Raw genomic sequence first — 13,587 nt, 5'->3', positions numbered from 1 at the left:
ATTCTAAAAACAGGCCAAAGCCTGGTTTCTCATGGCTCACACAATGGAATCTGACAAACGTACATGTTTGTTTGCATTTACAACTTCGGAATAAAATCCACACAAATGAAGCAACCGAACTCCCAGAAATTAGAAAAGGTATGGGAAACGGCATCCCTTGGGAATGCCTATCAACTCTAAAGAAAAGAGTCATTGCATATTATTTTCATCATTTCTAAATACTAAATAGGGCTAAAAGAGAATCTGGTGTGGATTACATAAGCCAATATGAAGTCTCGAACCATAAGTGGAATGATAGAAACACGGTGATGGATATGAACGAAGAGCAGCCCAATAGACCCACAAGGATTAAATACAAGCCGAAATGGGTTGCTGATTACACGTAGGAATAATAATTATGTTTTATTAGTCTGAATCAAATGGGCTTCAGTATCAGCCCATATTATTATCTTAAGTAACGTGCATCATGGAACTATTAAGAGCAAAAACTATAAAGCGCGCAAAGCCGCAAATAAACATTAGCAAAGTAATAAGCATTGTCTTATTTTTGTTCTTTCCCTCTGTTGCACCAACAAAATATTCCTTTCTTGCATACTTTATTCAAACTCATTGCTAGGAGTCTGAAAAAATAAAAGTACAACACGTCTAAGTCTCATCAGAATTCATTGCTAACAAGGCCAGAGACGAAGATCGCCAACAATTTTAGTAGGTATAGCCCTTGACAAACATTCCCTTCCTGGCTTCTTCGTTTTCACCCTCCGCAGAGTATCTTCCAAGTTGGGCCAAGGAGTTTGCCTTTGCACGCACCAAAAGAGATTTCTGAGCGGCTTCCACATTCTCGGAGCGTCCTTGCCATGTCTTAAGCACAGAGTTCTGCAGAGCTCGGGCATAGGAGAATGAAACATGCCATGGGTTGGGACTTTGGTTCATTGCATTAAGATTTAGTGTTGCTTCCACTTCAGATTGCCCACCAGACAAAAACTGAAATACAAAAGGAACATAATTACAATTCCAATTAGTCATTCTGAGTTTCAAGTTCTAAACTTAGATGCAATCATAAATAGAAATAATAAAATAAATTTATTATCATCATGATGCGCTTGCCATGAAGGCTACCGACAAAACTTCATCCTTCAATATTAGTCAGAAACTAGAAACAATATCACAGGTTACATGTATTTGTTAATATGAATCTTCAAATTATCAAGTCATAAGTGAATTCAGAGTAAGTATGATATATCACATCAATTTGAGGAAATAAAAAGGTGCAGTAGCAATACCATGATTCCTGGGACAGCAGGAGGAACTCTTCTTCTAAGCACTGTTAGTGTATTTTTGGCAATGGTTTCTGGAGAAGCCTTTTCCTTGTGTTCAGCCCCGGGTGTCACCATGCTAGGTTTGAGTAAAATTCCCTCAAAAAGGACATTGTTTTGAGCCAAATAGAAGAAAACTTCTGACCAGACCTTCTCTGCCACTTCCAGTGTCCTCTCAATTGCGTGGTCCCCATCAAGAAGAATTTCAGGCTCTACGATTGGAACAAGACCATTGTCCTGAAATTGAACACAAAAGTTCCACAGATGTTATATAAGAAAAAAATAAAAAACTGAAAATGAAATATACTTTTTTACTTCAAAAAATACATATCAAGATAACAAAATGTAGCAAGCACGTGTACGGATGCACCAAATTGGTTATATTACTTTCACTTACTTCAAGTCAAAATATTCAAAATGAGTTTAGGGCTAGAAGATGGGTGTGTGATGCAGAACAATCTTGCTTGAGATAAACACGAGGCAATTGTTTTATACACACACTATCATCAGACATCACACCACATATGTTCAATAACCAACAAAAATGATGAAGTTCTGATTCAGTCAAAATTTGACACAACCTATACATGAAATTAACATATGCTCAAAAGGTATATGTTGCTGTCATCACCCGCAACCAAAATTCACACCTTTTCAATGAAAGAACCTCCCTTTAAAGATGGCTATGGTGAAAAGGACCAAATGATAAACCATGAAAATGCATGTGTTACTCTAGGGTTGAGCTAATTTCAACAGATTCGTGAGTGAAAGAATACCTGAGATATAGCAGCATAACGTGCAAGTCCCCATGCAGCTTCCTTAACAGCTAATGCAGAGGGACCAGATGGAATGCTAACAACTGTCCGCCTGCATGTTACAAAAGCAAACCACAATTTCAGGTCAATTTCAATGCATCTTATTAACAAGAAGGTTTCGTAAAGACAACGGAGAATGACTTACCACTTAGCAAATCGAGCACCTTGCTTGTAGTATTCAGCAGATCTTGAAGCCAATCCATCCAACCCTTGGCACAAAGATTCATTGTTTGACCCTGGTAAAGGAACCAAGCCCTAAAAATACAAAAGAAACTAAAACTATGAGTACAAGCATGTATATAATAAGTGAGAAGGGTTCCATCAATGAGGTTACATTCACAGAATACTGAAAATTACATACCTTATCAACTTTGATGCCAGGTACAATCTTCTGCTCGCGGAGGCAATCCACAAACTTCTTTCCATCTGTTGTTGACTGGTAAAGGGTTTCCTCAAAAAGGATAGCACCAGAAATGTATTCACCAAGGCCAGGTGTAGTCAGCAGAAGTTGCCTGTAGGCTTGACGATTCACTTCAGTATTGTCCAATCCAATGGATGCTAACCGCTTTCCACAGGTTGCATTTGACTCATCAATCGCAAGAATTCCACGACCCGGAGATGCAATAGTTTTCTATACCAGCAATAATCAAATCAATCAAAGGAAATCAATGGTAGTCAAGCTTTAAAAAAATATGATCTCTTAATAACTAAACTAAAATCTATATCAACACAACAACAGCAACTCAAATAATCTTCCAGGACAAAGGAATGTGATAATGTAATCCCGTGTGACAATCCCTTTAGGAGGCACTTATTACTAGCTAAAAGTCACAATGTAATAACATACAAAATTGAAGGAAATCTCATACTAAAGTGGTAGTCATTATTGAACAAAAATGAATATGAGATAAGAGGTTAAACAGAGATGCAAATCAACCACTAAAACCAAAGGCCGTAACTTTAATATATAATATACATACCCATTGTCTTACAACAGCAAAGCTAAAAACTTTATGAATATACATAATTAAACCATGAAAGTAAACAATACGGACATGATCAACTTTTCTATTTTACGATCAAAAGCTCCGAAATTTAAAAGCTATAAAAATGTAATAAAAAAGGGACTAACAGCGGTTTGGACAAGTTCATCAGAGTAAGAACTAGCGCGGATCGGGAGGGAGACTCGGCGGGTGGCGGTGAGAGGGGATGATCCGCCGCGGCGGGAAGAGAATGAGTTGTTGCCGATCCAATGAGGCGACAAAGTGGTGAGTTTTGCGAAACTTGCACAAGACATGGTATGGGCTTCTTTTTTCTTTTACTATAATAACAGGAAAACAAAGTTGGTGATGAAGAATGATGGGGAGAGAAGAGAGAGATTTATAGATTGGTGTGAATGTTTAGGTTTTGTTTAAGTGGAGTAGTATGTGAAATTTTTTACTGGTTTATAAATAGGAGTGAGGGAAACTGTTTGGTTTTGTAGATATGAAAAAATTATTCAAATTCATAATCTATCAAATAAGATTATCTAAATTCATTAGAATTAATATATTTAATCTAATCAATAATTTTATTAATTGATATATTTGAATCAGTTCATTATATTTAATAGGTATATTTATTTGAATCTATATCAAATCCATCAAAGACAACAAGCATTCATAATTGATGTCGATTACTTTTCAATTTAAACTCATGTTTCCTTATAGTGTTTCTTATTGTCATTGTTTGTATGAAATTGAGATAAATTATAGGAAATGTGGATATGATTAATATTAAATGTTTGTGACTTTGTTCTTAAATGTATAACATATAATATATATTAAAAATCTTACACATGAAATCTAAACGTCACATATTTGTAAAATATTGAAAAAATATTATTATTTTTTAATTCAAAAAATCACTTTTTTTAAAGTGTTTTTTAAACAAAATTAGAAAACACTTTTTCAAAAGTAACATTTGTTAGTACTTAATTTATGTTGACATTAAAAAACAAAATATTCATGTAACTATCATTCATAATACTAAGATAGATACAACAAAACTATGACTTTGTATAGGTGTTGTTATTTTATTTTAAAATATATATAATTTTTTTTAAAAAGTAAACATAAGTCCAAGTCACTTGAAAGAAATTATTATTACAATGAAAAGTTACTGCTTTTTAAAATGTGAAGTGACAAACGTTTACAAAAAATAGTGATTTTAAGAGAATAAACGTTCACAAAGAAGATAATTGAAAGAATAAACGTTTACAAAAAATGATCTTTAAAATTTATTTAAAATAAGTGTTTCTAAAAAATTGTTGATTGAAAGAATGATTTTTAAAAGAAATATTTTCTTTAAAAGATTTTTCACTTTAAATTATAAAATATCAAATAGATTGTGTATCTATCCAATCCATTAAAATGAATCAATAAATAGATTGAATGAACTAAATTTAGATATAAATGGATTGAATAAATCAAAATATAATTTAAGTAATTTATATGGATTGGTGGATGATTTTTAATACATCTATTAATATTTAAATCCAAATTCATTCATATTGATCATTTTGTGCCCCATAGTTTGTGGCCCACTCCATGGAACATGAGGCATGGTTCGCACCCTTCATCAATCAGCTTATATAATCAGTCATTTTTAGGCTCATAAATTTAGCGTATTAATTACTTTAATTTTGAAGAATGATATAAAATCTATGACGTAAGAATAAGAGTTTCTTAGCTCATATGAATTGTATTTACTTGAGAGTCATGTTAATCGATACATAAATGATAGAAGATAGGTCCATAGTGTAACAAACTAGCATGCATTATCTTCTCTTTGAAGAAATAAGAAAGTTGTGGTTTTGGTGAAATGTAAAAATAATCATGTTTTTATTATATCAATTGCCATCATTTATATTTAACGTGTTATCATTTTTATTTAGTTACTGATTTTGACTTGATTTTCAAGTAGGATATTGTGATTCGTGATTATTGTTTATTTATTTGCTTGGGTAGAAAGCTTCAACAAACTTAAAATATGTATACAACCATGAAAATCAGGTAAAGAGGCAAAAACCAAATATCATAATCTCTCATATGAGTATATGATAAAAGAGATACATAAATATCATAAGCATAAATAATAATTCTTTCATGAATTTTGAAACATAATCTACTAATGTTCTGCACACAAAATTGGACTCAATATGATAAATTATTATCTATGGAAACGCATGCTAAAATAAATATTCTAAAGTAATCAAACTATTGTAACTGAATAGTTTTTATATTTTAATTTGGAAAATCAACTAATTTTTTTATTTAATATAAAGATTAAAACAACCTAGTATCACATGTCAGTGACATGTCTATAATTCTTTTATTTTAAATTCTAATTTGAGAAAAATTGAAAATGATGAAGATTTTTTTATAATCTATATATGTACTATATATAAAGCCAAAACATTTTATAACTACTTACATATGGTATAATTTTTTTTGCATATTTTACCCTTCTAATTAACTACTACTGTAATATTTTCTCACATAATAAAAGAAGTATTAATTGAAGTTAGAGTAAGCTACATGCACAAAAAATATCAAATTACCAATGCAATTTTTAATGTAAGTTTTAGTAATATGACAATTCATTATCATATTTTTCTATTACATAAGTTATAATATTATCCTACTCAATAAATATAGTAATATAATTCTCTAAAATAAAATATATAAAAATTAAATATTTAATACTAGAAAATAAGAATGTCTTGTCAACACCCTAATTCTTTTATAATTCTTTTCTACTTTACTTAGTTATTCTGAAAAGAAATCAAAACAAGAATATGCTACATGATTCCCTCCCAAGGTTACATCTTTTTATTTTCTAGCTTAAATGCTAAAGTCTTTAAAACAAGGGAGATATACTTTTTAATGTTTAAATGAATCATTTTAGTAAGAATGATGCGGAAAATAAATAAAAAATAACAATGATAAGCATTTAATATCGTGTTAGAGTATATTCCATTATTCTAAGATAATAAGATAACATGACAAAAAATCCCAATTTACCATCTATTGCTTTATGCTTTAGTCAAATGCCTGAGAATTGCATAATCATTGCTTCGAAACAATAGCTTTACTTTCAAAACTATGAAATCATAAATATAAAATACTTTGGAGAAGTATTACTAATCATACGAAGAACAATTACTAGTGCCCTCTTCAAGCATGTTTTCCACACAAAAAAGTGTAATATTGTAAAGTTTCATATAAACGATAAAAAACTCTTACATTACTTATATATTTATTTTTATCTCTTTCCAAAATTTATGCAGGCAAGTGAAGACCTTATTTAGTAGCACATAGTCTCAATTAAATGTGGACGACCCATGAATCACAGTTAATTGTAAAAATAAAATAAAATAAAATGTGTACTCGTAATATTGATTTTTAAATAAATTAAAAACATTTAAATGAAATGATATGTACTTACTAGTTACTACTAATAACTATGTAAAAAAAACTTTAATAATGAAGCATGTATATAAAACTTTCCTTCCAAAATATATATATATATATATTGAAATGCCTGGAAATTGGGCCACATTTCCATTCACAATCCCATCACTACATCAACTTTGCATAACATGAAAAGTTGATGCATGAAGTTTGATGTATAAAGTTCCAAAAAAGAAAAAGAAACAAAGGAAGTAAAGTTGTGAAACAAAAAATGCGAAGAGTGATTAAAATTGATTGTAAGCATATTAACATTGTAGCTTAACTAGGTCTGAAGTTTGATTAAAATACAACTTCATTAAAAATAAAAAAATTCCCCAATAACAATCATTTCTTAAAACTTAATTGAGTTACATTTTAAACTATAATATATGTATTATCAGTCCAAAAATTTATAAATAGTAAATATATTATTTACCATTTATTTTATATTAATATAATGAAAAAAATTGATAAAGTCCTTCTAAATTTTTTGTCTTTCACAAAAAGATATCAGAAACTACTTTTTTTTTCCTAATTGCTTTTTAAATTATAATTGTTGGTGAAATTGATATGTGAATAAATATATTATTAAATTGTTAGTATGTTAATGCGACCACACTCAAAATAGTAGTAATACTATAATACAACAATTCATATTAGTCGATATTCATATTCAGAAGAAAATGTCATCAAAATATAATTTTTATAAGTAAAATTGTGAGTCAAAGGCGCAATAATTTTGATATATGTAATAAAATTAATTAATAGTGATCTATCATTTGATATTTAAATAAATATCAAATGCATAACATAATATTTTATCAATATTAATATTAAATTATCTTTATAGAAGAACCAATTTTACTCACAATTAAAGTTGAATGAGTAATTAGTAAGAAAAAATAGTTCATAATGTCTACTTAGAAAATACATAAAAGTTTAGGATGTTCTTATTAAGTTTTTCATTTATTTAAGAGTCAATTATGATTAAATATGAATGATGAATAAGGCAGACTAAAAAACTCTTAGATTTTAATACATACATTTTTTCTCGAGTTTTTATTATTCACAGAGTAACTAATATCCCATAAGTTTTAGTGAAATTACATAAATCACTCATTTATTTTTAACCTATAAAAAACCCCTAATGTTTATACCTATATTACATTGATTATCTCCTTGTGAGAAATAATTGTGATTTTTTAAACAAAAAAATGTAATGATTGATAAGTTAAATAAAATATCATATATTGTGAAAATAAGTAAAAATAGTATGAGTCATTACATTTTTATTCGTTACAATATAATATAAGAGTGATTTAAACAATATTTACTTATAATTATTATTGATGCATCTTATAATGAACCAAAAATAGTAAAATTATATTGATTCATATACTATTTAGGTCTATCTCCACTATATATCACATTTTGTTCACTTAATTGTACTTATTAATTTTTTATTTAAAAGATCACAAGTATGTCTTATACATAAATTTTTGTGTGTACAAATGAAGATAATTTGTGTTATTTTACTAGGAGTATCCGTGTAATTTATGCATATTTTATTTTTGATAATCATAATCATAATTCACATCTAGTTCAAACAGAATTATCTTCATATTCAAACCAAACCAAGTTGTGATTTCAACCATTCCATGTCATGAGTATTCCCAACTGAAACAAACACCAAACCAGATACTGAGCCCTATCCCCCACCACCCTCAATTTCTCTTTCTCATTCTTCAAACTTTCATTCTTTTCATAACCCGAACCAACCATGTCTCACCCTCAGAATGGTTCCTCTGACCGCACCCACCAACAACAACACCCTCATGTTCCACCACCAATGTTGTCCTCTTATGGTCCCAACAGCACACTCCGTTCAAGTCCCAAACGTGACCATAACCCTGAAAACTACGATGACATGCGATTGCAGTTTAACCATCTTATCTTCACTTCTCTTGAGCAATACTTGCCTCCTCACTTGCTCAACCGTTCCCGTGAGGATAAAGCCAACTACATGGTCAACATTCTCCATCGCTATTTACCTGAGAGTGAACGCGTTCGGGTATCCTCTCAATTTTGCAACTTTTAAGGGTTTTATGAAATTAATTGGATACCTGAGATACCCATAAGAGTATTTGAATTTGAATGGTGTGTCTTTTTTTCGTAATTTGCGTAAAGATTTGATTTTGATGTTGCCCATAACTAATTAGGTTCGTGAGACATTGGTAATACGTAAAATGAATTGCTGCGTTATGCTTGCTAGTTGTTGCTTCGCTTAGATAATATGTGAAAGAATTTTGGGAACATTATGATTATTTATTGTTTTCTTTTTATATTATTGATTAAAAGTAGATTTTGATGTTGCCGTATTGATCAATGAGGATATGCAGAAATGAATCCTTGTGTCCTGCTTGATAATTGTTGCCTCACTTAGTTAAATTGTGAGGATGATGCTTATTATTTATTGTGTTATTTTTTATTTTTCTTTTTTGATTAAAATTTTTATTTGACGTTGCCTTTGATCAATGGGGTTCACGGGGCATTGAGGATATTGGGAAGTGAATTGTTGCATTATGCTTGCTAGTTGTTTTTGACTTAGATATACTGAGAATTTATGGGATGATATTGATTATTTACTGTTTGCAATTGTGAGAGTAGAAAATTGGTGGGAAACCAATTTGGATCCTTGTTTGCTTCTAATAGATGAATGGAGTATATTGTCTGTTTTAAGTGGTATTCCACTTATACATGATCTCAATTCATTCATGTTATTTTACGTTTCTTCTTATGATGTCAATCTGATATTTAATTAGCATACCCTTCTATCCGTCTAAAGTACTTGAATTGATATTTTGGGAATGTTAAGGCAAAACCGTGGATTTTATGGAAGCTTAATATTCCATTGGGAGTTGGGACTCCAATAGTGTCCAGGTCTGAATTTTTTGTTTGCAGTTGTTTTTGGGATTGTAGTTTTGGTCATGATATCACAACTAGGTTGTCATTTTAAGTTCTGGTGTACTTCTAGAGTTATATCTTCATGTGGGGTTTCTGTTTTTTTTGTCCTGGTATTTTATATTTTGGCTTGGATTTGTTATTGAACTTTTTGAGCTTTTACTGTTCTGGATTAAACAGATTCAAAAGCACAAGGAGTACAGGCGGAAGATCTTATCGAATTATACTGTAAGTTATGTAATGAACATTTCAAAAGTAGATTTGTCCATTTGTAAAAAGTGAATATATATGGTTTTATTTTATGATTCTTTTGGAAATTCTGACCTGAAGGGTATGAGTTCAAAACTTCGAAACAACTTCTTCACGTGCGAAGGTAAGACTAAATAAATCTACCTTCCCCATATCCCAATATGTGGGAGCCCCGTGCACTGGGCCACCCCTTCTTTCGGAAATTGTGGGAGCTGGTGTCTTTGGGATAACTTTTGATGGAAGGCATACTTTACTCGAGTGCTTATCAATGATAATTTGAAATCAACACTTTTATATCAGGATTTTCCAACTGGAGAACAATTACTGTGTATCATTTTCCGTATGTAGCATCTATATGCCAATCATGTGAGGTCTTACCAATTATTCACTTTTTGTAGCCTCTACATAAGGAGATATATTCCGTGCATGCCGAAAACTTTTTTGTGCCCTCATTTCTCCAAGCAATTAAAGAAAGTAGAGAAGTGGGCTTTAGAAGAGTAATGGCTGAACCTGTAAAAGGAATTTTTACATTTCAAATGCTTCAACCAAAATTTTGTGAAAAGTTAATATCCGAGGTACCACATTTATTTTCTTTCCCATATATCATTATATGTGTTCCATATTATTGTTTTATGTTTTATTATCGGGTTTTATTTGCTTAGGTGGATCATTTTGAAAGATGGGTCAATCAGACCAAATTCAGAATCATGCGACCTAATACAATGAATCAATATGGTGCTGTTCTTGATGATTTTGGCATGGAAACTATGCTTGACAGATTGATGAATGATTTCATATTGCCTATATCTCGAGGTTTGTTTTAGTTATCTTAATGAGAACGTAGGAGAAACTTATGACTGAGATAAAGAAACTAATGTAATAGCATGAACTCACTTCTGCAAGGTGAATTGTTTTTTGCTTTGTAGTTTTCTTCACTGAAGTTGGTGGATCCACACTGGACTCTCATCATGGTTTTATTGTTGAATACGGAACCAATAGGGATGTCGAACTTGGTAGGTTTTTCAAACTTATGTAACTTGTTATTAGTTATGTGACTTAGCTATTTCCTGGAATCTGTAGTAAGTTTTTTGAAAGGTGAGGGGAGTATAATATTTTAAGCAGATGTGGTTATGTTTTCTAATTTTGTTTAATTAATTGACTTTAATCAAACTCTTTATGCTATTAACCTTTATTTTCTATCTTGTATGTATTTGATTTTTTTACCAAAATAGAAGGGGTGTGGTGGGACTGAAAATGCATTACAGTTCTCATCATTGTCTGAAATATAGCATGATTGATCAGTTTTGTGGTAATTTTTAGGCTCATGGGTCCTTGTAGTCTTTTGATTTTTTTTAGTAGTATACACTCTTACCTTCCCCCTAAGGGTTAGTTTGGGAGTTAGATTTTGGAGGGGAAGGAAGGGAAAATGAAGGCTTGTGAGTCATCTCACAAGTGTATTTCATGGCTCCAAAGCCTTCCATTTCCCTTCCTTCTCCTCCAAAATCTAACTCCGAAACTAATCCTAAGTGACTGAAGTTCACTTCATTTTAGTCCATTTTGATAATTAGTTCAAGTTCCCTGTGACTATCAAATTACTTTTAGTTATTTTTGCTTATCTACTCTTAAAGCTGGGTATACTCTTTCAGTTTTCAACTAATGATTGACTCATGTCGCATTACTCGTTCATCTCTCATGTGAGTGGATATTTTTCTCTAACAGATTCAATTCAATACTAGACCTGTTTCCTTCTTGAATTGCTTACATATGATTCTTAGGTAGTTCCTTTATTAGTATTATTACACAAGTATATCTGATTTCTTTACTTTCTTTTCTACCTGTCTTTTATTTTCATCTTTATATGCCTTTGTTGAAATCTGAAGTGCAACATTTCACAGGCTTCCATGTGGATGACTCGGAGATAACTCTGAATATTTGCCTAGGAAAAGAATTTTCTGGTGGAGAACTGTTCTTCAGGGGTGTTCGATGTGATGAACATGTGAATACAGAGACCCAATCAGAGGTATGTCTACTACTACTTTGACTAAAAAGGGTGGCTCAGTGCACAAGGCTCCGACCTAGTGGGGTCTGGGTAGGGTAGATATACAAACCCTTAATCTCACGAATGAAGAGGTTGTTTCCAACAACTATTACTTTACTGTATGGGGAAAATTATAAAAAAACGTGGTCCGGTGCACGAGTTTCCTACTTAGTGGTGTCTGGGAGGATAGATGTATGCACTCTTAACCTTGCACGCGAAAAAACTGTTTAGAAGGGGAAATTAGCTACATTATATTCACAGGCATGGATTTAAATTCTATTTTATACTTTGAAGGGGGAAAGAAGCGCCCACCAGTTTATTCATATAAAGATGTACTTATTTTTTGCATGACATGTGATTCTTAAAAGTCAAATTCATTCTGAACTTTAAATTAAAATTTATTTGGAATTTGATTTTTTGGATGCAAGCTTAATATAGAGAAGTTTTTGCATACAGCTATCCAAAATGAGGGTGAGACAAAAATGCAATTCCAGGCTATTCGTGACAACATGCTATATTTTCAAAGTACATGAATGAAAAAATACATTATGAATTGGTTTATTCATTTCATAAAATTCATATGAATACCCAATAGCATCACAGTGATATTTTAATAGTTATTGACCCAATGTAAATATACAACTTTCATGTGGATATCTTTTTCTTTATTCCCTTTCAAATCATTTTTTTTGTAGGAGATCTTTGATTATTCTCATGTACCGGGACATGCTGTTCTTCACCGTGGTCGTCACCGGCATGGTGCTAGACCTACAACATCCGGACACCGGCTCAATTTAATTCTCTGGTGTAGAAGGTAATTGCATCAAACAGTCTACCTCCTTACTTCAGTTATGCAGCAAATTATGTGATTTTAGAATACCATGGCCTTTCTTTTGCAATCCTCAGGAATGACATTATTTATTAGGTTCTGAATATCTCGTTTTTTCATTCTATCATCTACTAAATGTTTATATCTTGATCATTATCTATGTTCAATTACATCTGCATCCATGGACCTTCTTGTTGTAGTTCGGTGTTTAGAGAGATGAAGAGCTATCAAAGAAATTTTTCTACCTGGTGTGGAGAATGCAGACGGAAGAAGAAAGAGAGAGAGCGCATATCAATTGCTGCAACGAAACAGGTAACAAATCTTTGAGATGGAGAAAATTTCCAAGAGTAATCTTGTCATGTCCATGAAATTAATTCTGTCCTCACTTTCCAGGAATTACTGAGGATGTCGGTTTAATCAACCTTGTGAGCCTGCATGTCCAGATTGTATGTGTACAGTTTTATCATAAGAATGTAGACAAGTTGACATGTTGTGATTCTTTCCTTTTTTCTTATATGACAAATAGGATGAAACTTTTGTAACTTCCTTTTTGTTCCAAATTTGGGGCTACGCCTTTGTTCATTTTTAGTTTAGAAGAAATTAAAAGGTATCCCCCTCCATTAAAATTCCTCCATTCCTTTCTTTGAATTAGAAAACGTCAAGAAATAAAAATGGATATATCTTAAGAAAGAATTCCTCCACCCACCTGAAGGGAGAATTAAGAAAACACATGTGGGATCTTAAGTCTTATGTGATTAAATAATTGAATTTTAGGGTTAGTTTAGGAGTTGAATTTTGAAGAGAAAGGAAAGGATCTCATAAGTGTATTTCATGACTCTCAGACTTTTTTTCCCCCTCCGAAATTCAAATCTCAAACTAACCCTTAAGG

General features: G+C 31.4%; 2 protein-coding genes across 2 annotated transcripts; one reads left to right on the top strand and one right to left on the bottom strand.

The window, feature by feature from the left end:
- Positions 485 to 3,534, bottom strand: LOC109346369 (fructose-bisphosphate aldolase 3, chloroplastic-like). The gene is made up of 6 exons (XM_019585890.1): positions 3,261 to 3,534; positions 2,490 to 2,759; positions 2,274 to 2,383; positions 2,090 to 2,180; positions 1,281 to 1,550; positions 485 to 981 (listed from the first exon to the last, which is right to left on the bottom strand). The coding sequence occupies exons 1-6, from the start codon at positions 3,423 to 3,425 to the stop codon at positions 703 to 705; spliced, it is 1,185 nt and encodes a 394-aa protein (XP_019441435.1). The 5' UTR covers positions 3,426 to 3,534; the 3' UTR covers positions 485 to 702.
- LOC109346370 (uncharacterized PKHD-type hydroxylase At1g22950-like) lies at positions 8,237 to 13,188 on the top strand. The gene is made up of 9 exons (XM_019585891.1): positions 8,237 to 8,692; positions 9,763 to 9,810; positions 10,230 to 10,406; positions 10,494 to 10,644; positions 10,758 to 10,844; positions 11,727 to 11,851; positions 12,565 to 12,683; positions 12,899 to 13,010; positions 13,092 to 13,188. Exons 1-9 carry the CDS (start codon positions 8,402 to 8,404, stop codon positions 13,113 to 13,115), a joined length of 1,134 nt encoding a protein of 377 aa, XP_019441436.1. The 5' UTR covers positions 8,237 to 8,401; the 3' UTR covers positions 13,116 to 13,188.

Source organism: Lupinus angustifolius, chromosome LG04, assembly GCF_001865875.1.
Source record: "Lupinus angustifolius cultivar Tanjil chromosome LG04, LupAngTanjil_v1.0, whole genome shotgun sequence".
Taxonomy (NCBI): domain Eukaryota; kingdom Viridiplantae; phylum Streptophyta; class Magnoliopsida; order Fabales; family Fabaceae; genus Lupinus; species Lupinus angustifolius.
Note: the sequence above shows the minus strand (reverse complement) of the source record. Positions and strands in the feature narration are given on the sequence as shown.